Raw genomic sequence first — 26301 nt, 5'->3', positions numbered from 1 at the left:
AAGAAATGAACCGTTAGGTTAATATGATTCAATAAAACAGAAAAGTTTTAAATATACATTTGTGTTTGGTTCTGAAGCTACTTCTCTTTTGTGTGGGAGAATTATATGTTGTTTTGTCTATTTAATAATATGAAGCAGTTGAACTGTTTTTTATGTTTTGCTAATGTATTCTATAATTCTTGATTTTTTGCATATAACGCATAAATAAACATTGGTCATTTTGATTGGCCAGAATGATGCAACTCCTGCAGTGTCGGCAACCGCAGGAGAAATCGGGATTGCCGGGTAATCAGGCAACCAATGCGGAGCTGGCAATGCGATTTTCTCAGCTCGAGTGGGCTATCGGGCGGGTAAAAGAGATTATTCTTTTTTTGCATGTGCAGTCCAAGATCGGCAGGTGGAACTTGCTGGTTCCTCCGCACCGGAACAAAGAAAAACTAGGACAGAGCGAGATCGAACGTAGGGATCAAGGGCTCTGCAGAATTCTTTAAATGAAAGTTCCACTTTAAGTGTCACATAATCAGATCACCAAACAAGAACTGTGACAAATTTTGGTTAAATAAATGTGGATGAGAAAAAAAGTATACAGTAAACTGCCCGGTCCCCCCGCTCCTGCCGCTCCCTGCAGAATATATACAGTTGACTTTCGAAATAAACATCATCATTCGGGAAAGCTGCCATTTTCCCCCCAAACCCAGACATTGACCAAACATCCGTCTCGCTGGGAACAGGGATCTTTTCACGTGGCGCAATCAGCGTACAGACCCAGATGCGCGATGAGATGTCTAAAAATCTCTATAGGTTATGTTACAGGCTATTAAAAGTCCACGCTCTGCTCTGTACAAATAGCCGGACGCTAGGAGCCAATGGTGGCTCGTTCCGCATGGCGTGGACCAAATCCCACTTTGATGGATGTAATACCGGCAATTACAATTAGCAAGGCATTAAAAGTCACGCTTCTGTGAGTCTCAGTCATGTCTAGCGAGTGGATTCCAGAACAAGTGGGCTCCTTTACTGGGCCAAACAGGACAGGAAAACTCTGACACCTCCAACGCACAGGAAGCGTCAATGTCAACTGTGTGCCGCGCTGATTACTGCACTTGCTGTATGCAAATATTAAACATTGGCAGCCAGCTGCACAGAACTTGTATGGATGGAGGGGTGGCGGGGCAGAGATTGTGACAAAAATATCCTTACGCTGCATGCAGAACAGTGGAATGAACATTGCACTCACAACCATGTTCAGTTCTACGGACAGGGAAGGATAAGAGAGGAACCCCAATGGGTCCTCCTCCATTGGAAATTATATTTAGTGATTGTATCCAGGAGCAGTGGAACTAATAAGCCCTATACACACAGCCATGTTCAGTTCTTTGGAGAAGGGTAGATGAAGATGGGGGAGGACAAGAGGGAGACACTCCACTGCGTCCTCCTCCACTGGAAATAATATTTTATGATTATATTCAGGAACAGGAGAAAAAATGAGCCCTATACACACAGCCATGGTCAGTTCCATGGAGAAGGGATGGGGTAGGACAAGGGGAGACTCCCAGCTATGTCCTCCTTTATTGAAAATCATATGTTGTGATTGTATCCAGCTACAGTAGAATGAATGAGCCCCATACACACAGCCATGCCATCCTTTTAGTAGAAGTCAGACAGCTTTAAAGCCGCCCACTCACTTCTACATCAAGGAGAGATCGGGCAGCATGGTGGCTCAGTGGTTAGCACTCTGGCCTTTGCAGCGCTGGGTTCAAATCGAGGTTCAAATCTCGGCCAGGACACAATCTGCATGAAGTTTGCAGGTTCTCCCTGTGTTTGCGTTGGTTTCCTCCCACATTCCAAAATCATGCGGTTAGGTTAATTGGCTTCCCCGCAAAATTGACTATGGATTGTAATAAAGACATATGACTATGGTAGGGACATTAGATTGTGTGACCCTTTGAGGGACAGCTAGTCACATGACTTTGTACAGCGCTGCGTAATATGTCAGTGCTATATAAATACTGGATAATAATAATAAGTTGCCTGTTTGCAATTTTTCAAGTACATTTACTTCTTCTTGCTTGGCCAAGGCCATCTTCACCCGCTTCTTCCAGGTTCAGGTGTTTGGCCATCCTGGTTGGCCAGACCAAAGGACGTTACAACAGGACATGTGCATGGGAGCCAGGGTATGCCAGGACACCCGGCATTGTACATGGAGCTCCACATGCACAGTTCAGTGTACATTTCAGAACATATATGTCTGATATATTGCAGAAGAGACACCGCCTGTCCCCCTTGCAATAAACAACCTGCCTACTCGCAAATCTTCATTTTTATTTTATATTTTCTTCATCTTTCTCTTTTCCCAAACTGAACTGAATTCCCAGGTCACTTAGGGATGTTCTGGAATCTCTCTACGTCTCAGCGGGTCCAGATATTAATAGAGATGAGACGTAAATAAAAAACACACAATTTCATGGGCCGTTGATTTGAAGACAGCATTCAGTGCAGCCGCAGTGACCTCACACACACAAACACAGCGCAATTCATAAACCTGGGCTGCAAATCTTCAAAAAAAGAAGCCTGGAAGGTGAAGCGAGGACAAGCCAAGTACACAATGACAGCCAGGACTTATCTGTGCTGATACTGACCGCCATGTGACAAGACGACGTTCCACAGATCAGGGCCAGCCGCGACGTGATTGGCTCGTTTTCACAAGGGAGATGGCGTCCAGTCACGTCTGCGCCAATTACTCCTTATCAAGAAGAAACAAAACAGGGAGAAGAATTAGAACCACATAGAATACAGGCCAACCAGATGACAAAATGTCACAGCAACAAAACACCCCGGGCTCTGAGTAATATAATGCGTTTAATATTATTTTATTTATTCTGGGGTTTATTTATAAATGTTTTCCTTGGATTCACCCAAATTTACACATTGCCTATACTAGATTGAATTAAAAAAAATATAAATCCTGAGTAAAAGTTGATTTCCAAATTTTCTAATTGAATGCAATAGGAAATGTGTTCCTTTTTGGACAAAAGTTGGGTGAACCTTGGGTGAAAATATTAATAAATAGACACCTAAGATTTTGTGTTTTCAAAAGGCTACAAAGAATTGGGGTGAGATAAACGGGTTATTTTCACATGGAAGATTTGTAGCATGAGCACTATATGCATGAAAGTTGTAGGTTCTCCTTGCGTGGGTTTCCTCCCATATCCCAAAAACATGCAGTTAGGTTAATTGGCTTTCACCCAAAATTGGCCTTAAGTTATGGCAATGACATATGACCATGGTAGGAACAATATATTGTAAGCTCATCATGTATCATCATGGTCAGAGCGATTGTCAACCACTTCCTTAGACTTGAATCACTGGTCACTGGAAGGAGGTCCCGATTCCCCTATATGGATTAAGTTTTGGGGTCACCATCACGAGAGGGGTCACCAGCAGGAGGAAGGAGGTCCTGATTCCCCTATATAGATAGAACTGTGGGGTCACCCTGACTAGAGGGGTCACTAGCAGGAGGAAGGAGGTCCTGATTCCTCAGAAAGAAAGAAAGAAAGAAAGAAAGAAAGAGCGTTTTTGATTGGATGAGAATATTATGCCCATACAATGCAGGGATCAAACGTTAACGAGTCCAGCTGTGTAAGCACTGCCTTTTATAACCACCAATTAAATTGAAGTCAGATCTGGGCACAGCTGTGGCGGAATACCTGATTAACTGCGATGCGGGCCCAAGACGCAGCTGCTGGCCTAGGCCGTATACAGACTATGGGTTCAGTGTGTACCTGTCGCGGACGCTGCTCTCTCTCCCTTCTTTATGTTATTGGAAAATGATTGTAATTTAGCCATTTCCTGAGCCTGTCAGCACCTTCTCTGCCTGAGCCGACCTCGAACCCTCCGAGGGTCCCAAAGGAGCTCATTCCCCTAAACACTGCAATCATTGAAGGGCATTCCCACGTATGCTTCAGGCTGATCCTAAATTCTCACAAAGAATTCCTTCGCCCTGCAATCCCCATAAACAAAGATGCAGTTCTGGAATATAAATATGTTTTGCAGTCAGATTTTATATTTATATATATATAGTGCTTGGAATGTATTATTATTATAATTATTAATAATAATAACAATATTATTATTAATAAAAAACTATTTATATAGTGCCAATATATTACACAGCGCTGTACATTAATTACGGGTTTCAGATGACAGACAAATATAGACAGTGACACAGAAGGAGGAGAGGACCCTGCCCCGAAGAGCTTACAATCTAAGAGGTGGGGGAAGTATCACACAATTGAAGGGAGATATAGACTGGTGAGAAGTAGTAAGGGTTTAGGAGACAGAAGGTAGGTGAGTATGAAAAGATGGGTTTCAGGGCTCTTTTCAATGTGCAGAAAGTAGGAGCACATAACATATTATCTGACCCAAGTCCATCTAATCTCTTCATTTATCATGCTCCATAATCACCATTTATTGTCTTAGAAAATATAATTATATGTATATATATATATATATATATATATATATATATATATATATTTCTTTTATTAAGCTGTCTGAATAATTTCCTACATCTCCTGAGGAAGCATTACTGTGAAACGCATTAAATAGGAAAATAGGATCAACCTCAAAAAGAATTCAGAACATCCTATTACATCTTTTATTTGGATTTATATTACAACTGTTGATGCCACAATAGTACCGGGTTACTTCTTATATATTAGCAACAAACTTCTTAAATAAAGTCAATGTTTGATATTTATTCCTTGAAAATACACATTTGTGTGTTGCTAACAACCCCCACATTTTTTTTATATATTGTGTAACCTATCAGGGGGTTGGTTATACAATATTATTGTATAAGATACACACACACACACAAACACACACACACTTTCTCCTATTTTACCTTTTTTTATAGTTCTTCATTATGAACATCCAAAGAGCTGCATACATTTATTTTAAAATAATATACTCATACAAGACTTTAGTCTTCCCTTTGTGAATAATATGCTGTCCTTCTATAGACTAAAATATTGTTATTATTACACATTATTTATATAGCGCCATCATATTACGCAGCGCTGTACAAAGTCCATAGTCATGTCACTAGCTGTCCCTCAAAGGAGCTCACAATCTAACGTCCCTACTATAGTCATATGTCATTAATGTAATCTAAGGTCAATTTTTAGGGGTAAGCCAATTAACCTAACTGCATGTTTTTGGGATATGGGAGGAAACCCACTCAGACACGGGGAGATCCTGCAAACTCCATGCAGATAAAGTCCTGGCTGGGATTCGAACCTGGGACCCAGTGCTGCAAAGGCCAAAGTGCTAACCACCGAGTCACCATGCTGCCTATAATAATTGTTGTTTGTGTTTCTTATTGATTGTGTTGCATAGCTCTGATAATGGGGTCCCCACATTTGTTGTTTTTTTTAAATAAAAATTATATTCTGGACATCCCCACAGAAGTGACACTTCCTTCACCTAACCCAAAAGGTTCCTTAGACCAGTGGGCCACCTACAAACCCCCATGTATTCTTTTTTATACATTTCATCATCACTAGGCAAATGTCCCTGAAGGGTTCATTAAATTTCCTTTGATGCAACTTTGATACAAAGTTTGGGTCAAACCCTGATAAAGTCCATGGGCCTGATTTATTAAAGCTCCCATAGACTGGAGAAGATACACGTTTATAAGTGAAGCTGGATGAACCAAAAATCTGGAATGGATGTGGTCCAGGATTCAATACATTTGCTAACAAATAGCAAATTACTTTTAAGAAATTCATTCCAGGTTCACTGGATCACCCTGGTTCACTGATAAAAGTGTATCCTCTTCAGCCTTGGACAGCTTTAATAAATCAGGCCCTATGGGAAAATAGTAGAAGAGAAATTTTTATTCTGAGTGAATGTTCTTGGGTTGGTGAATGTTTCCAGGCTTTTTCCTTTAGAATTCAATTTTCCTAGGATACTTTATTCTTTATTTTCCCTAAGCTAGGTTCATAGTTTTTTCTCATATGATAGAATACTCTTAGAACATTCTATCTTTAGAACATTCACTCTGAATAGAAGATTCACCATGGAACATTCGATACTAATAAAACATTCAGGAGAAAACATTCTCTAGAGTTCGGTGATAAGTTCTGTGTATTTTGTAGAATACAGGAAATCAAACAGCGGTAGGTGTAACAGAACCAATTGCAGGATTGGACCCGCATTGCTACTCATCTCCCTCAAAGCTAATAACAAGTTTTGGATATAAATTCACTGGAAGGATAACATTCACTGACTTGTTTTAATAATGGAGTTTACCTTTAAGAGAGGAACTCACCGAGCCCACCAGCGTGAGCATCTATAAGTGCAGCGGCCACTGCGATCCCCTGGGGAAGGCCAAGCTCGCTGGCAGCCTCCGATGTGAGCCGATTCCCGACACAAACTCCTGGAGACACAACCTGGTTTCCTGGGCAGACGGAGGAAAAATAATTAAACTTCACACTGATAAAAGGGAAATAAAACAGACATTTCCAGCACGAAGCCAACAATGGGCCATCCAACCCTCAGCAATACAAACCGTGCTGGGGACCCAAAAACCAAAATATTCAGGGAAATGTTTTCTAGTTCTCATATCACCATAATGAAGGAGAAGTATTCTGGATCTCTCTTTTGCAATTATTTATAAGGACCAATACATTTTCAGCTGTGATATTCAAATGGTAAAATGGTGATATTCAAATGGATGAGATTACTAAAGCTGAACTCCTGTGGATTCATGAACTGAGTGATCTTTACATCCTGGTGAGCTTGGAGTCTTTTGTGCAGTAATCCAATGTGAACACTTTCCTGTGTGCAGGAACCTGCTGTAAAAATGTGCAATGGCTTCCTGTAAAATGTACAACGGCTTCCTGTAAAATGTGCAATAGCTTGCTGTAAAATGTGCAACAACTTGCTGTAAAATGTGCAATAACTTGCTGTAAAATGTGCAACGGCTTCCTGTAAAACGTGCAACAACTTCCTGTAAAATGTGCAACATGCTGTAAAATGTGCAATAGCTTGCTGTAAAATGTGCAACAACTTTCTTTAAAATGTGCAATAATTTGCTGTAAAATGAGCAGAAACTTCCTGTAAAATGAGCAATAATTCCTGTAAAATGAGCAATAACTTCCTGTAAAATGGGCAACAACTTCATGTAAAATCTGTAATAGCATGCTGTAAAATGTGCAACAACTTGCTGTAAAATGTGCAATAATTTTCTGTAAAATGTGCAATAACTTGCTGTAAAATGTGCAACAACTTCCTGTAAAGTGTGCAATAATTTGCTGTAAAATGAGCAGAAACTTCCTGTAAAATGTGCATCAACTCCCTGTAAAATGAGCAACAACTTCCTGTAAAATGTGCAACAACTTCCTGTAAAATGTGCATCAACTCCCTGTAAAATGAGCAACAACTTCCTGTAAAATGAGCAAGAACCTCCTGTAAAATGTGCAGGAACTTCCTGTTAAATGTGCAATTTCCTGTAAAAAAAAAAAGACCACTCTTGTTCACTCTCCTTGTGCAGGATGACTGGTCTTGTCTCTGCCCGTTCTGTTATCTCCTGCAAGCAGCCGATACCAGGTGGTCATACTGTGCCCCGCCCACAGCTCTACACCTTATAGTAAAGCCAAATGATGATGTCATTGCTACTTTTACAATGTAATATCTTGGTTTGTGCTGCAAACACAATTTTTAGCCTTTTTGGCTATTGAGGAGTTGAATGAAAGCTTTGCTGTGCAGATTTTATTTTTAAGGACAACCATCCCTGAAACCGACCAGAACTGAACAAATGGAGTTTGATGATATTGAGAGGAGCAGAGCTGGTAATACTGGAATAATCCTTCCTTCCCCATGAAAAACAAATGACATTTTAACACTCAGTATATTATTTGATGTAGCCGGATGATGAATTGCTGGCGGTGTAACTGGAGGGTCACGCTGTCTCAGCCAGTTGGGAAGCAGATGTTTTAACATAAATCATGCGCACACAGTTTGTATTCTATACAGTTCAGCTGTTTAAAAGTGACATAAGGATATGTACTAATTTAACCTGACTACAGGAGCCCCTCGGGGCCCTGCGGGACGGCCAAATCCTCAGTCCCTGACTAGTGATGGCTGCAGCTGTCATATCTGAGGACTGTAGATCTGGTTTTGAAAGGGAACTCCAGTGAATGGTAAATGTATACACCAGGAACACATCATCAGTCCAGTAAGGATGAGTGTGCATCTATTTCTCCAAAATCTCTTTAAAATACAAAACTTTTATCACAATATTCACCCTAATGGAAGAGCTTTCCTCCAGAGTACTTTTTTCTGCCACTAGATGTCTCACTCTTATGGTCAGATTCATTCAATCTACTTCCTCTGAGCCCAGGCTCCAAAGTAAAACAATTAGCAGCACACTGATAAACCTCTCTTATTGGGCACATGTTTTCTTGGAATGCTTTATGTCAGAACTGATTAGGTCCAGGTGCTGTTCCTTTCTCCCACATTCGAGCTCTGCTGTACATGATTTGGAAGAAGCTGATATCAAGTGAGAGCCAGGAACAGGTTTGCATTTTATATATTTTGTTTGAATAAAATGTCTACAATTTCTCAAAGAATCACCCTAACGAAAAACTACTTTTGCTGGGGTTAGGTGGAATGATAAATATTAGGAAAAAGCACTTTTACCCTATAACCTTATTCTTTCACCCATGCAGGCTTCCTCTTCTTGTGCCAAAGATCCCTTAAAGCCCAATCCCTATGGCATCCTGGCGGGCCCAGGCTGTGATATCATTGTGTACAATGCAGGACCAGCAGTCCTGCATTGTGAGAGTCCTAAGGCTCGGCCCAAAAGGGTAATAGCAGAACACAGTGCCGGATGTAGCCAATGGTCCGGAGCTGACTTGGTGGCCTTCCCACCCATCTGATTTGTGGCTGAGAAGAGTACAGGGGGGCACTTTGCACCTCCCTATGTCCGTCCCTAGCAGAACTTTGAGGGGTACAACGCAGCATAAAGGGCAAACTGATTGTTCAAAACCAAATGGGCCGTAGATTAAACCCACCATCTATACGTAACTGTTGAGGAGGTTGCAGCCTGCACGGGACCGCCTGATGCCAAAATGATTGCTTTTCACTTGGGGTGTCACCCCCGATTTTACTACCAAATAAAAGTTGGAATGGAAAGTAAAAAACTTAGGCTGCGTACACACGTGCAATAATTATCATTGGAAACAAACAACCATTGTCTGATAATCATTAACAAAAAAAGTGCACAATGACTGCCAAACGACGCCGAGGAACGAGGAATGTCGCTGGAAATGAACGACCGTCCCGGCATATCGGATTGGGTGACAATCGTTCGTTATCTATTGTGTGTACGGTCGTTCAGTGATCGTGGATTGTTCTGCGGTATACTTTCTCCGGTACACGTCACTTCCTGCATCGTTCAAACGATCGTATCTAGCGTGTGTACATTATTGGTGGAATATATTTGAACAATCGTATCGTTACAGCATGTACAGAATTGTGCACTATGAGATCGTTCAAAATAATCATGCATAATCGTTTATCGGTCGTCAATCATTTGTTTTCTAACGATAATTATTGCACGTGTGTACGAAGCCTTAGGCAATAAATTGACCAATTTCAAAATGTATTTTTGTTGCTTTTGTTTTAGATTGGGAAAAGCCAAAACCCTGGGTCCAGAAACGATTCCCATTGGCCCCATTTAGGGAGATTCACCCTCTAATTCTCTAGAATGAAAAATCCGGGGAAATTCAAAAACTTTGTTGCAGTGAAGTTGATGGGGTTCTATGGGGTCGTGTTGAACCTGAAATGAACTCAACCAGGATGCAATTTCACCTAGAATAAAAAAGGAAATCGAGCGGCTGAACTGTGCCGACGATGCTGATGAAGCAGCACAACTGTCGGAATCGATCGTTCGCATGGAAAAGGAAAAAAAACAAAATATCATTTTGCACCTTTTATAAACACGGCGTGAAGTATCATTTCAGCTGCCGGCAGAAACAATGTGAAAGTGATTTTGTGCGGAGCTTTGATGAGACTCCAGACAGACTTAGCAATGTATATTTCAGAAGGCCCGAAGGATATCCAGATATACGTTCAGCATTATGCTTGGCAATCGACACCATAACACTGCGCCGCTCAGGACAAATCACAGGGATGTTTTTACTTCTATTTCTGTACTGAAAAATAAAACCGATACACGATTATTTTCTTCTGTTCGGTTAAGGGATTGGTTTTTAAAGGGGCAGCACGATATAAAATGAAGCAAACTTCAAGTGAGCTTTACATTTATATGAGCTTGGTGTCTTTATCTAGATCTTTGCAGTAATCTAAAATGAACATTTGCCAGCATGCGGGAACTTCCTGTTAAAAAGACCAGTCATTGCTGCTCCTTCTCCTTCTGCAGGATGGCTGGTCTGTCTCCGCCCCCTCCTGTCATTTTCTATAGGCAGCCTGTAGTGGGTGGGCTCCTCCCACAGGTCTGCTTTGCACAGATTATGGAGTGATGATGTCACTGCTACTTTTACAAGATAATATCTTGCATTTGCTGCAAACAAAGCCAATTCATATATTGTGGCTATTGAGGAATATATTTGATTTGTATACTTCTGTTCTGTTGAGGAGATGGAAACAGAAAGGGACAGAACTATATATGATGAAGCAAACCCGATCCCTGGGCACTGGAGATTAATAAACCTCTGGTGTCCCGGGGATCGCACACGCTTGTCAATGAATGCAGCCACACCTGCAATCATTGAGAATATGCCCAGCACAGGAGAACCTCCAGGGAAAGCAATCCTGTGAATCCCCTGTGAATCCTCCTGTTAAAACGTCCTCAATCTTCCGATGGTTTCGCGAAATTGGTTCCCCGGAATATCTCAAACAGAAGTTCGAGGAAATTTTCCCTAGAAGTGACATCCGAACTCACAGATCTCTCCCTACGCCTTTCCAACCCTATGTTGCTCTATAGAGGGAAACTGCATGGCAGCAGCTTTGACAAGAATTGCTATGCTGGGGATTTAGACACATATTCCTTTCTGTAAGATATATTCATATATATCTTTTCATAAATTTTCTAAGTTATTAAAATGCTGCAAGACGCTCTCTTCGCTCCTCCAATGACCTACTAATGACTTCCTCACTCATAACCTCATCACACGCACGGCTCCAAGACTTTTCTAGAGCTGTCCCGACTCTCTGGAATGGTCTCCTCGTCCTATTCAGCTTGCTGCTACTTTCTGCACATTTAAAAGAGCCCTCAAAACCCAACGCTTCCCCCTCACCTGCCCGTCTTCTTCTGTCTTCTGACCCTCACTACTTCCCACCATTCCATATCCCCCTCCTATTGTGTGATACTTCCCCCACCTCCTAGATTGTAAGCTCTTCAGGGCAGGGTTCTCTCCTCCTTCTATGTCATTGTCTGTATCTGTCTGTCATTTGCTATCCCTATGTAATGTACAGCGCTATGTCATATGTTGGTGCTATATGAATACTGTTTATTATTATTATTATTATTATTATTATTATTAATAATAATGTGCTGTTTATGTTGTACAGCTGCTTGTGGTCATTTTATATCTACCTGTATTGTGGGTTTTTGTTACCTGTACACAACCCCCCCCTGCTTGTGGTTGTCCGCTGCATGAGACATGAAAGCAAAGCCGCTGTCAATACTCCACAATACCAATCCTGATGGATGGGGAATGGCTGCAATTCTTTACTCTCCTGGAGAAAATGCTGCTGCAGGTTCCCTTTATTGCTGCTCCCATACACAAAGTCCCCGGCCTTGTGATCTCTGTTAAAGGGTTTTCCCCCTTTAGCAAAAAGCATAAATCCAAATGTAACTGAATCTAGAAGAATCAGATTTCCCGTAATTACTATTGTACACAGCGATCTATTAACCAGACAGGTGGGGGGATGGGGGGATCAGGGAAAATTCTGTAAGAATTCGGCACATCTAATTGGCCTCATTTAGCAAAAAAGTTTATGACAGCTAAATGTATATTTGTGGCCCCTGGAACCCTGGACCAATTGCTTCATCAGGTTTTTTTTGAACATCTGCAAAAAATGTAGCGTTTAGCACAGATTTTTTTGAGACTCCAACCCATTACAAAAGTAAGCAATTTTTAACATGCACAAAAAAAGTACGCAGAGGTCAGATACAAATGTCTTATCAAAATGTTCTGGAAAATGTATAAACAAATCCTAAATAAGTCAATAACAGTCTATAAATATTAAATCTGGTCAAATAGTCCCACCCCCAAGGATCCCTATGTGAGCTTCCTGTTGGTTAATAAGGCAGCCTATCACATTAAGATGGGGGGCACAGAACCAAACATGGTTGCCTGATTGGCCCTCAGCTCTGCCTTTTCCTTTTCCAGTCTAAGTCCTCTTGTACAGGGGATTACAAAAGGTTGATATCAGGTGATCCAGAATATTTATGAACAAATCCTAAATAAGTCTATAAAAGTAAAATCTGGTCCAGCTTTCCCACCCCCAAGGATCTCTATCTGAGCTTCCTGTTGGTTAATAAAGCAGCCTATCACATTAGGATGGGAGGGCCTAAGACCAAACTTGGCAAAAGTTTCAAATATCTGGTTGGCTCACAGTGCTGCCTCTTTCTTACCCTGCCTGAACTTTCCTGCTCTGGGGATTGCAAAAGTTGATTTTAAGGAACATTCAGGTATTGTGGGAGGGAATCTCTAGATTAAAGGTTAACAATGCAGCAAAAAGTTTTTTTTGTTTTTTTATATGTGGAAAGCACAGTATTTCAGCTCTCCACACCTTTACTGTTGTATCATTTGGGACCCTGAAGAAGATAGGGGGCCTGGGAAATTGCCCAATTTTCCCACCTTTAAACAGACTCTGACTGAAGCCCATCTCCAATTATACACAAACCCCCTTGTATATCTATTATAATCCCTTTTCCTTCTTTCCACCCTTTCACAATATGGGGGTGAGAGCAGTAATCCAATGCTATAGCATTATAGTGTGCAGACCAGTCCGCTCTTTGTGACATCATCGTTCAATAAAAGTATCCAAAGCCTGATAGGACCCCACCGCCCATCAGCCAATGGGTACCCTCCATGTCATAACTGTGACAAGGGCATCCAAAGAAGGGCCCTCCCTCTATACCATGAAGAAAAGGAGAAGGCTAAGCATATGGATTTAGGTTAATTTAATTGGCTTTTAGGTGCAGCCTAAACTTTTTTGTACAGAGTAGGGATGGATGTGAACCCCCGTAAAAATGTTTTGCTGTCTTTGCCCCAATGGGGGCTGGGGGCCATTGCCTTTGGGACTAAAAAAGAGAGAAAATCCCAAAGTTTTGGCAGTGCACACAGCTGAACTATCATAAAATAAATCTTATAAAATCTATCACTGCAAATGTTTAGAAAAAAACATGGAATGGATTTAAAACATTTGTAAAAAATCTGGCAGGCCACCAATATGTTTCCAGTTTCTGCCCCGTCCCATCCAATTACCCCGGACCATTTTTCCTGCCTAGACGCCAAATATGAAAGGTGACATTTTTATTTTTTATTTCTCCGTTTAAATAAAATCTGAAAGCATACAATAGTCACTTTTGAATCCAGTTTTGGCTTCGGAACATTTTTCCCATCCTATATTGTGAAATATTTACATCCTCTTCCACTGACCACATTAAAAAACAAGGAGGGTTTGTTTTCCCAGAGTCCCGGGCCTATAAAACGGCCCTTTTACGCTGACTATGTGAGAAGACGAGTTTGTTTAGTTTTGTGGCCGGGCCAATGTATTATTAGTTGTTGGTGTGGTGAGGGATGGGGGGGCGTAACGATGGGGGATGCAACTGTCCTTGGACTTAAGAAAAGTCAGACGACCCAAACATAGATCCCAACCATTAATCCTGACCATCTGCCTGTCCTGTACAAGTGTCACATTTTCAGGTTGCATGTATTGATGAGTAATATAGAGGGGTTTAGTAATGGCAGAAGAGCTAGCGCTCTATTCAGTCAAAGTTCAGCTCCAGAAAAATCCATTAAGGCCAGGTTTAGACCTGCAGCAGGATAGGGAATCCTGTGTGGCTCCTAGTGGGTGGCACCTTACCAGCTGGCTCAGTCATTCGCTCTGCATTGTTGCAGATTTGACAGCAGGTGGCAGTATAACATTCAGTATCACTAACTGCCCCCTGCTGTCAAATCTGCAGCTTCTCTAAGAAGCAGCACTGCTGACCGAATGACTGAGCGGCTGGCAAGGCGCCACCCACTAGGAGCCGCATGGGATTCCTCCATTCTGCTGCAAGTATGAACCTGGTCTTAATGTTTTTCTGGAGCTCAATTGACTGAACGGAGTGCAAGCTCTTCTGCCATTACTTGTCCCCTCTATACTACACATGATTACATCGAGCCTGAAATCTATGGGGCTGCTTTAGGTAGAAGCTCCATGTAGTGTCTTCAGGCAGCAGTAACTGCATAGTAACTGTCACAACACAGCCTAAATCTATAATTACAACAGCCATTCCATGGCTTAGCATAAACGCGGAAGTTTTTTTATTAAAATTGCTCCCTGTGAAAAAAAGTCAAGCCCCTGGACCCTAGTATCCATTATATTCGCTTGGTTGCTGCTGTCCTGTCCCTTGCATAGGGGCCCAAGTCACAAAAGGGCCCCTTGCAGTGTTTACTTACAGGGCTGATATCATTTTATGGGTTTATCCCTTTGGATCCTTTGTTTTGCAGCTAGGGGGTGGTCACAGGAATACCTTGTCCCCACCCAAAAATGTAACTTCAATACCAAAGGTTGAGAGATTTGAACACTGTGCATCAAAAACTGCAACAAGTCAAAAAGAGCCCGGCTCGTTTCCTGGGTTGCTTGGAGCTGCTGGACATTACCTACTTGACTATGCAATAAACTTCCACCTGCTGTAATCCAAATTCACATTCCTTCTCCAATACTTGGGGACTATAATTGATACCCTCAGAACTATGACTATGATATCCACCAAATTTTCTGGATATATTTCCTGTTGCTCGTTCCTGAAGAAGCCAATCGGTGAAATGCGTCGGGCAGAAGACTACCTATCGTATCAACACTTTCTTTCCCCCCCCTTGATGCAGGACATATATTTCATGGGTGTAACTATTGTATTTGCAGATAATAGAAGGTTTTTTGCTCTTAATGTATTATCTTCTTAACGAGTATAATCTTCTTGTACTCATTATGAATATAAATTGTCAGTTTTTATGAATTCGGTATTATTCTAAGGCTTGGCTTGCCATCTACCAAAAGGGGAACCCTAACCTGTGCCAATTATGTGCAAGGAAAGCTTCTTGTTTTAGATTTCCTTGCATGTGATTGGGTATTCTTTGCAAAGTGCATTATAACCACTGAGCTAAGTGAATGATTCCTTGCAAGGTGATCATTCACCCTGGTAACTGAATGGGCTGGATTGCTTTAGCAAATTGGTCCTAATGGCTTTCCAACAGCAAAATCCCCTTTTCATGCAATAACTGAAGATTCGCATTCAGGAGGAACATCCAGCAACAAATAGAAGACAGAAACCGCACAGCTGGAAGGAGTTAAACTTTTTGCTGGCTCTGCAGTTTTGGTCGGCAGTCAGCTGTGCAGCACATAAACACCTCGCACAGCTCGGGCCCTAAGGCTGGAGGCAGAAAAATACTAATTATTATCATCACCAACCTCCTGGTGCCCAGCCAGCCAATCAGCGCCCTTTGTTCGGCTGGTCAAGTGATACCGTGTAATTACTGAGGGCTTTATGGAGCTTGCAGCCTATAGTTTTATATTCGGGGGGGGGGGGGGGGGGGGCTGCATTCCAATGGAAGCTTGGCTGGGACGGGCAAATTGTTAATTGGAACATCGGTGCAACGTGCGGTGATTCCATGTGACAGATCAGTATTACGGCCTTCAGAGGGCCAATGGCTGCCTTACACCCCCTTTTAGGGGTTAAAGGGAATTGAAAAGTAATTTAGGATCCACTGAATCGGATTCATTGCTCAAAGTTTCCTCAAAAGTAATTTTTGATGTCACTTTCATATTTATGAAAAGGGGAAACTGAAATGGTTTGTGGTCAATTTTATTTGACTTTTTGGACGGAAAGTAACTTTGTCACTAACACAGCAGTTTGTGTTTTCTGAGACCCCCGTAACAGTTTTATGGCCAGTGGATCTGTTATATTTCTACTTATTTTACAGGCTCTGTGTGGCACCATGGAGGGTGCATGGAGCATATGGGAGCTCTGTGGCACCATCAGGCAACTTTGTGATTAAAGCAGGAGTCCAGGAACACAGAGCCCTAGGCTGTGACCACCATCGCCGCTTCTCCCCGGAGTCCCCTTTTAGAATCATTGCATGAAAGCAGCAAATTGCCACTGATTCCATTGCCTGAGCTAGGCACCCGATCCTATAAGACTGGGCCATGTGAAGGTGCCATCCAAGAAATGGACTGCTTTTGCATGTGACTTTGAGGGTGCTTGCAGTTTTGATTGTAGTGGTGATTGTAGGAGAATGGAGGAGTGTACATATGTGGCACTGTGGTTGATGTATGGGTAGAAGCTTTGTGGCACTGTGGTGGATGTATGAGTATAGGTTTTGTTGCACTGTGGTGAATTGGACAGGTAGGTGTCCATGATACTGTGGTGGTTGAAAGGAAGGGAGAGATCTCTGAAACATTGTGGTGGCTGTAGGTAGGCTGTTGGAGGAATGGAGTCTATGTTGGACTGTAAAAGTTGTAGAGGAAAGGAAGGGGCTTTGTAGACATGCGGTAGTTGCATTATAGGGGAGGGAGCTCTGTGGGGAATTAGGGGGCTCAGTGGCACTGTGGAGGAAAGAAAAAGAAAAGAAAAGAAAAAGAAAAAGAAAGAAAGAAAAGAACGAAAGAAAGAAAAAGAAAAAAAGAAAGAAAAGAAAGAAAGCTTTATAGAACTGTGGTGGCTGCAAGCAGTATGTAGTGATGAAAGATGACAAAACATTTTCTATATATCCTGAATTATAAAAAAACATTATTTGGTCACATAGTGTGCTGAACTAAACCTGGTGCCATTTCTTTATGCCACAGTGCCCAGGGGCCCCCTGGTTGAATTGTGACCCTAGCAGCACTTTCCTTAACATCAGATCTCTAGCAGCCACATATTTCCTCGGCTTTCAGACAGCTCAGGGAAAGGTTACACATCTATCAGGTGTGATGTTAGTTTAAATAGGAAGAGACAGATGAATGTGTGGAGCTCCGAGCCCGCTGTCACCCTGGAGCAGTAGACACGTATGATATAACGTATAACATGGAGGGGTCTCATTTTCACCAAATAGCAGACACACTTTACATTGCAGCTGTCTGCGGCCGGGCTGATCACAGTATGCGGTTCATAGTGGGGGCTTTGCCCACCCTGTCAGACGTGAGCAGTCCTTGAACTTGCGGATTCCCAGCTGGCGAGGGGAGAGTGGAAGCCTTGTTGACACTTTGACATCAGAAGAATGACAGTTGCATGGGGCCACTTCCACGTATTTTATGGGCTGCTGACATTCCTGGCGATAAAGTGTCACCGCGCACATAAATGAAGCCATTTTACACCTTCCGTTTGTTACAGTTTCATTCCAGACAGAACAATCCGGGCTAGCAGACTGGTAATGCACAGTTATGGTTTCAAGCGGCACATCAATCAAATAAAACAGTAGGCTGACTACAGTAGAATCATTTCTTAATATTTGTTAAATGTTTTCAATCCTGGACCAGATGCATTCCAAGTTTGCTGGATCACCCAGGTTCACACATGTTAGTCTTTCTTCTCCAGTCTTGGAGAGCTTTAATAAATCAAGTTCAATGTATCACTAACAGAATATTGAAAAAGTCCCTGGGCTCTGGTTAGTGACTGTGACTTGGCTGAGATCAGTCTGCTGCAAGCTGGAGGATGCATTTCTTAGGAGGCTGCAATAAGACCTGATCTGTGTCAGACTGCAACATTGTAACTTTGCAGCAAGTCACACAAAATATCTAAAGCTAGTAAAGTACTCTCTTGTATTATAAGAGGAATGGACTGCAGAGATGGAGACATAATCCTCCCCTGTACAAAGCATTGGTCAGACCACATCTGGAATATGCAGTCCAGTTTTGGGATATTGTGGAATTGGAGAGAGTGCAGAGAAGGGAAACTAAACTAATAAAAGGAATGGAGGAGCTCAGCTATGTGGAGAGATTAGCTGAACTGAATCTATTCTCCCTTGAGAAGAGACGTTTAAGGGGGATATATATGATCACCCTGTATAAATATCTAAATAGTTCAAATAGAGAATTCTCTTTCCATTTATTCACTGTAAGATCATTACAAAGCACAAGGGGGCGCTCTTTGCATCTGGAGGAAAAGAAGTTTAAGCTCCGGATAAGGAAGGGATTCTTCACTGTAAGGGCTGTGAAAATGTGGAATCGGCTCCCTCAGGTTTAGTTGCCCTTCTCTGCGCTCTCTCCAATTCCACAATATCCCAAAACTGCACTGCATATTCCAGATGTGGTGTGACCAATGCTTTGTACAGGGGCAGGATTATGTCTCCATCTCTGCAGTCCATTCCTCTTATAATACAAGAAAGTACTTTGCTGGCTTTAGATATTTTGTGTGACTTGCTGCAAAGTTACAATGTTGCAGTCTGACACAGATCAGGTCTTATTGCAGCCTCCTAAGAAATGCATCCTCCAGCTTGCAGCAGACTGATCTCAGCCAAGTCACAGTCACTAACCAGAGCCCAGGGACTTTTTCAATATTCTATGTTAGTGATACATTGAACTTGATTTATTAAAGCTCTCCAAGACTGGAGAAGAAAGACTATAAATATTTGGCGTACAAAGTCCATAGTCATGTGACCAGCTGTCCCTCAAAGGAGCTCACAATCTAATGTCCCTACCACAGTCATGTCATTAATAAAGTCTAAGATCAATTTTTGGGGGAAGCCATTTAACCTAACCTGTTTTTCGGATATGGGAGAAAACCCACACAAACTCCATGCAGATAGTGTCCTAGCCAAGATTCGAACCTGGGACCCAGCGATGCAATGCTGCCCAGGTTTAATATACATTTCCAGCATTTGCTAATTTACTAATTTAGTGTGTGTGTGCTTTTTAAATCAAATCAAATTTGAAATCAAAGTAAATTTAGCGAATTTAAAAAAAATGTAAAATTAAATTAAATTTTAAGGAACGCTTCTAATTATCATCCAACAACAGATACAAAGTAACAGAGCTGATGATAGATAATCTATGGAGTAATCATCGCTGTGTTCCAATAGCCAATCAACAGCCAAGATTTAAACATGAGAATTGCGACAAAGTTCATCTGAAGTTGAACCAAGGGACTAGTCCCTACTCGATCCCGCCACTTAATGGCACAAAGTTTCTTCTATCATCATCAGCCTCGGAATGCGCCGTCCTTCGCCTTGCGCGTAAAGTACTTTTTTTATGGTGTCGCTGACCCCCCCAACCCCACCCCCGACTTCTGCGGCTTTCATGTGGTTTCCCCAGTTACCCGATATTTACCAGACGCAACAATCGCCGGCAGACAACAATGCGAGTCTGAACTTTGTGTAAGTAAACATAAGATGTGAGCCCGCGCTAATGTTTAACAGAAACGTAAAATAAAGAGAAAAGAAGGGCCCAGCGGGGGGTTATTACAGTGCTGCGACAGATTTCTAACCGCATTTTATCCGTCATGCAGAACGCCGAGGGTTTATGAGTAATAGAATAATATTTGGCAGGGCCGGCTGAGAAAAAAAAACAGTTTGCCAAAAAAGACAAAAGGCTGAAATCGTGTTCCCACTAACCTGTCTGCCAAAAGGACAAGAGGTCCATTGTGTGAAAGCCGTAAACGTTTCGCCGTTCACGCAGCAACGCGGCCCGGCTGTGCGGATTCAGAATGTGGAAAAAAATGGAAATATTATTTTTCATCCCAGAGATTTTTTTTAAAGGGACCCTAAAAGCAGAAAAAAAAACTAGGAAAAAGGAAAAATTATAAGGTAGCAAATCTAAGCGGGGGTTTTCTTTTTCCATTCACTTGAGACATGTTCTCATAGTTACCCCCTCCCCCCACCCCAGCCATTATGATGATAATTTAAAGTTACATTACATTAAACCTTTTTCAAATAATAACTTCATGCACTATACTTTGACTTGGATTTGCACAAAAAAAGCTATGTTTTGTATTCACCTGAGACATGTTCTCACAGACCCCCGCAACCCAAGCAATTTTGGTGACACTACGTTACATTATATTTAACCTTTTGCAGATATTGGCCTGATTTATTAAAGCTCTCCAAGGCTGGAGAGGATATACTTTCATCAGTGAAGCTGGGTGATCCAGCAAACCTGGAATGGATCTGGTCCAGGGTTGAAAACGTTTGCTAAGAAATAGCAAAATACTTTGAAGAAATCCATTCCATGTTTGCTGGATCGCCCAGCTTCACTGATGAAAGTGTATTCTCTCCTTGGAGCCTTGGAGAGCTTTGATAAATCAGGGCCATTAACTTCATTGAGGTCTATTTATAAAGCAGTGAATCAGACCTTTCTTTACATTCACTTTGGACATGTTCTCACAGCTACCCTTTCCCTTCGCAATTTTAGTGACAATACAAAAATATATTACATTAAACCTTTTGCCAAGCATTCCCTGGTGGAGAATCCAGTGCTGCCATTAAAACTTGGACTAAAAAAATTCTACAACAGGGGAATGTTTTGGTGAATGCCAGATGCACTTTATGAATAGACTGCTTTGATTTTGATTTACGCAAAAAAGGTAATTTTCATTTACATTCACTTGGGACATGTTCTCACAACACACCTCCTTTTTCTCCAGCAACTTTGGTGATAATACCAAGTTAGAATAGTTTGTAAAAAATCAACTTATTTGGAGTCTATTTATAAAGGAGTGAATTTAACATTTCCCGAGTGGAGAATCTTCCTAATCTATGGGCTCTACTTATAAAACATGGAATCTGACATTCCCTCAAACATTCCCTCCTGGGAATCAATTACTGCTAGTGAAACAGATGGACCTGGAAGATTGATGTTTGAGGGAATGTCAGATTCACTGTTTTATAAATAGACCCCAATGAAGGTGATTTTATAAAAAATGGTGTGATGTACATTATTGTCAAAACTGCTGGGGTGTGAAATCTGTGAGAACATATCCCAAGTGAATATAAAACATGACATATTTTGTATAAATCAGAGTCAAAGTATAGTCAGAAAAGTGCATTTTTTAAGTCCCCGCTGTCTTTTTGAGTTCATTACAAATCTCTTATTCATGGCTATCACCTAAATGGCTGGGGAAGGGGGAGAGGTGGTCTGGCCGGCCTAATAATACTAGTGTTTGTGTTTATTTTTAACGCATGTTAATGATCCCAAAAAATGCATTTTTAAAGCTTCTGAACATTGTACTTTCACCAAAATAATGGAGAAAGGGTAAAGGGAAATCGGTAAACTAAGTGGGTACATGCCTCAAGTGAAAAAGAAAAAAAAAATTATACCTTTAGGTAGAGAGAATTACATTGAAGGTTTTACCTTCAATGTATCATTTATTCCAACACCCTACACACACCCAGACAGTCGCAGCAGACGATGATGATGATGACATCCAATGCGCAGGTGAAGATTGGTTTGTGATTTCAGTTACTCACCTGTGATTTTTTAGAAATCCAAGGGGGATTCTGGTCTGGTGATCAGATCCTAGGAGAGTCAGTAGCACCCAAAACGTAGTCTACAAAATGACTCCTAGTACTCACCTGTGGCTTACCTACTGTTACCTGTTTAGATAAACAGCGCCACCTGAAGGTGGCAGTGTTTATCTGCACACTGCATGTGGGCGAACATACTGATCACATGATTGGAAACCCTTCTCCTGATTGGCCAGGACAGGATGATGTAACTCCCATGCAATATAATGAACAGGAATAGGAAGGGGTTATGTGACATTTTCAGGTTCACCAAAGTGCAGGATTCTTCATCCCCAGCCACTAAAATACATTTTAATATTATAAAAAGATAAAAAATATAATATAAATATAAAACGGACGACGAAGGCAGCAGAAAAAAAAATCATAATAATTCCCTTATTACATTTAATAAATAATTGACATCAAGCCGAGCCCACACCGGAGACTGAACGCTATTTAGACCACTGGGGGCAGGCGGGTTCAGTGCCGATGTTCAGCCACCCTTGGCATTTCTCCATCCGTATCATAAAAACACCATACGGCACAGAATGGTGCGATTGTGGTGAAAATGTTACAAATCTGCAGTCAAGTAGAGGTAAATCTCAAAGTATAACTAAACCTACAAACAAGAACGTCATTTATTGCAGCTCGCCAGTCATTAGAAGAGGTGGCTGCATTAGTTTTCCTTTTTCAGACTGGGAACATTTTCAGCCAGTACAGAAGAGACATGTTATTCCTGCTGGAAATGAAGTGTACTTGTTATTTCCTGTGATCAGAAAATTCCGCACAACAATCTGTGTGTAAACTACAAGTCCTATCGATCCACCATGTAATGGAGATGAACAAAGCTGTGCAGCCTGAGTGACAACCATGGGCCCTCCATAGATAGAATACATTTAAAGTTGTCACAGTAGAACAGGAAGTGTGGTTTGTGCGTTTTAGCTATATTAACACATACTATATTAATTCTTACAGACTTACCGATTTTGGCGTAGTTTTCTTCCACTAGATCTCCTAATCCAATCTTCATCCAGAAGCTATCATCCCACCCGCCATCCGGGGTGTAAGTCCATTTGCAGACCAGAGTGCACAATGATCTGTAGGGAAAGCATATAAATTATTTCACAAAAAGAAATAACATATTATACAGGGGGCACAATGCTGAGACATAAAATAGAATAAAGAAGTGCAGCACCAGATCCTCATGGGCGGGGCAACCAATCAGGATGTAGAATCAATTCACAGCCAGAATTTTATTGTGTCATGGCCTTAAATCTAGACCTTACCTCAATACCTTAAACGGGCCAATTGTATTGGCCTATTTATGAAATAAGTGGTAATCGGATCAATACTTTTTTTTTGTTCTCCATTTTTTTAATTTGATTGGCACATGTATAACACCAGATTTATAAAAAGACGATCAGATCTTGTACAGGGGTGATCAGTGCTTTGATCTCTGTATTATAACTTTGCTGAGTTGGCAGAAGCTCCATTCACAGAGCGTTATAATGGGAAGTGTATAGAAAATGTATTGTAAATTGTATTGTATTGTGTGTATTGTATTGTGTGTATTGTATTGTGTGTATTGTAAATTGTGCAGCTACACTGTAACAAAATCTCTGCTAAAGCCCCGCCCCTGCTTACTGACCTTTCCCCACCCTCTTTATTGATTGGTTAATATTAAGAAAATAGTAAAATAAATGCCTGTGTACATTATATATATTCATACACACAGTATATACGTTATATATATCTTATACACGTGCTGTCTCCAAGAGATTCTCTGGCTTTGCCGCCGGTGTTCACCAGACCGGACGTAACGGGAGCGGCAGACGGACAGACAACGCCGCACGTTCACATTATATATTTTTCATGACTGACACAGTAAGGAGCCGAGGAGCAAAGTAAGCTGATGGGGGGTTATTTATTTTTCTGTATATTTTTGGATACAGATGGAAGCCGCCCCCCCTCCCCCACCTGCCGCGGCCGCACAAACATTACGCTAGGAGCGGTAAGCGTGAGATTCAATTATAGTAATAAAAGCCATGAATTATTCACCGCGCAGACTGTTCACTGTGTGCACTTGGTGGGCCCGCCATGGATATTACACAATGCCTTGCCAAAGCCAAGATCTTCCCAGCGACCATTACAGCCAATGTGGACGGAGGAGTCGGCTTGCAGCACCTGTGACCTGGGTTCAGATCCCACCAGGGACATTATTTTAGGTTTGATTTGCCCTCGTTGTGTTATTGTAGGGTGCAGTGCGCTGATGTGCAGCCATTTTGGCACAGAGAGACAAAAAAATTAACCCTCAACCCAGACCTTCCTCTAAACCCAAAAATGTTGCAGTCTTCCCGCCTTCAGATGCAGTGGCTGCATTAGTTTTCCTTTTTTAGCATTGCAGTGACATCTTAGGCATGGTTATTAGCTTGCCTAGCTCTCCTCTGTGGACTATAGCACAATGTCTGGGGGTTCTGAAGTTCACAGAGGAGATCTGGGCAGGGCCAGAGATTACCTGCAAAGCTGAGGTTGGGAGTGTTCTGTAGTCCTATTGTACCGGCTGACAATTCTACTCTTCCATAGATACAGTGCAGTTACAGCTCAGACTCAGGGCTAATCTACAGAACATTGCTCCAAGGTGATCTGTAGTCCACATAGGAGACTGTGATAGAGGAGGCGGGGGGCATCTGTAGTCTTAATGCACATCCTGTGGTAGGTTGACAGCTTTATTCTTCAATAGATATCATGCAGTGCCTAAGGCCTCGTTATCACTTCTGCTCCCCTCCCCTCTGTGCACTACAGAACCTGTCTTGAGGAGTTCTGTAGTCCAGAGAGGTAACTTAGGCAGGGTCTGAGATATTACTGCAATTTGTTTAGAAAAAAAAAGGGGGTGTTCTATAGTCCTATCGCACCTCCTGTGTTAGGAACTGGGATATCAATGCAATTTATGTTGAGAGGGAAGGTTGTCTGTAGTCTCAACGCACCTCCTGTGGTAGGCTGACAAATTCATTTCTCAATAGCTACCATGCAGCAAGTAAACGCTGTCAATCTCAGACATGAAGCCTGTTACTGGCAAGATCGCTAAAGGAAAAAAACCTAATAAAGGAAACTAACACTTCCTGTTTAGAGTGACAACGCTCACTGTTATATCTATGGAGGGGCCCATGGTTGTCACTCTATGACTGGACGTTAAACATTTGTGCCTTAGTTTATCTCCATCATATGGTGGATTGATGAGATTTGTAGTTCATACACAGAAGATATGATTGCTTATGCTGTCTTTTCTGATGACAGGAGTTGACTTCATTTCAGGAAGATTCCGTAATTGCTGAAAATGTTTTCCAGTTGAAAAAGAAAACTAATGCAGACGCCTCATCTACAGACCGGTAAGCTGCAATATGTGATATTCTTGTTCTTGGATTTAGATGCACCTGACCCCAGAAAAGTCTCCGCAGTGTTTCTGGGACATGAAATTATGAGGCAGTGACTTCTGCGGCGTCTCCTTTAAATCGCTGTCGGAAAAAGCTGTCAGCAGGGAATGGCAGAATAAAGTCCCATCCATTGTAATTATTATCTGTCAGCAGAAAAACGATTCCCCTTCGTTCTCTGTGCTGACCGGAACGCGTCGAGCTTTGCAGCAACCGCTGGTTATCCGCTGTGGTTTCACGATGACCTAAAATGTTCTCACAATATGGCCGTTCGGAGGGGCCCCTGGTAAATGGTTGGTGAGGAGTTAAGTAGGGACACGAGAAGGGGATTAATGGGGAGGAATTCATCGCCACGCACAGGAAACGTTGGGGTTTTGTAGCTGAGAAGAATTTCAGCCACCAAACAGATTGAATTCTAAGGAGAAGCCGCGCCGGAGACACAAAAATCTCCATCACTGGATGTGGCTGAAGAAGAATCAACTTATGGCACCAGTTGGCGACTTTAATCTTTCGAAATGTGAGATGTAGATGTCATAAGGCGCTGAAAATGTCACCAACTCCAATAGCTGCTGCTACGATGGGCTGTGGAGAGTGGCAATGCAGGTTGGTACTGCCGCGGGTTTGGGATTTCAATGATGCTCCGGAAATTAAGGAATATCAGACAACCCACGGTGCAAAATTTTGTGGAGATCAGCATCTAATAGAAGTGAAAAACTCTGAATCAAACCCAATTTAATTGAATTTGGAGATTAATGACCGGCAAAGTGCAGCCATTTTGGCCAATGAAGGATAATCGGCACCATCCGGCAGCCTACTAGATAATGGTAATGTTGGATGAGAAAATGTGGGATGGAGACGTCGTACGGCATTTAAAATGTCACCAACTCCAATAGCTGCTGTTATGGTTGGCAGTGGCGAGGGGCAACTAGGCTTGGCGATGTCATATTGCAGCATCGGGTTTGGGGTTTCGATGTTGCTCCGGGTGAATAGGCAACTCAGGCAACCCACGGTGCAAAAATTTCATAGAGATTAGCGTCCAATAGAAGTGAAAAATTCCATCTCTGAATCGAATCTGGATGGGAAATCCAATTGAATTTGGAGATTTGTATTGTTAAAATGTGGCTCAGCCAATCCGGCCACCAAACGATAGCCGG

At 41.9% G+C, this 26301-nt stretch overlaps 1 protein-coding gene across 10 annotated transcripts in view; it reads right to left on the bottom strand.

The window, feature by feature from the left end:
• Positions 1 to 26301, bottom strand: part of FGGY (FGGY carbohydrate kinase domain containing) — a 144319-nt gene that overhangs the window by 55232 nt on the left and 62786 nt on the right. For 9 of the 10 annotated variants that reach the window (XM_072419365.1, XM_072419370.1, XM_072419363.1 and 6 more), the window contains 3 exons: positions 22701 to 22816; positions 6332 to 6460; positions 2637 to 2740 (listed from right to left, as the gene is read on the bottom strand). In XM_072419365.1, the coding sequence (XP_072275466.1) occupies positions 2637 to 2740; positions 6332 to 6460; positions 22701 to 22816 (349 nt within the window). Of the gene's footprint in view, positions 1 to 2636; positions 2741 to 6331; positions 6461 to 22700; positions 22817 to 26301 lie in introns of those variants that run through there. The other variant, XM_072419372.1, reaches the window with a different exon arrangement.

Source organism: Pyxicephalus adspersus, chromosome 8, assembly GCF_032062135.1.
Source record: "Pyxicephalus adspersus chromosome 8, UCB_Pads_2.0, whole genome shotgun sequence".
In the NCBI taxonomy this organism is placed as follows: Eukaryota; Metazoa; Chordata; class Amphibia; order Anura; family Pyxicephalidae; genus Pyxicephalus; species Pyxicephalus adspersus.
This window is presented reverse-complemented; position numbering and strand designations above follow the sequence as displayed.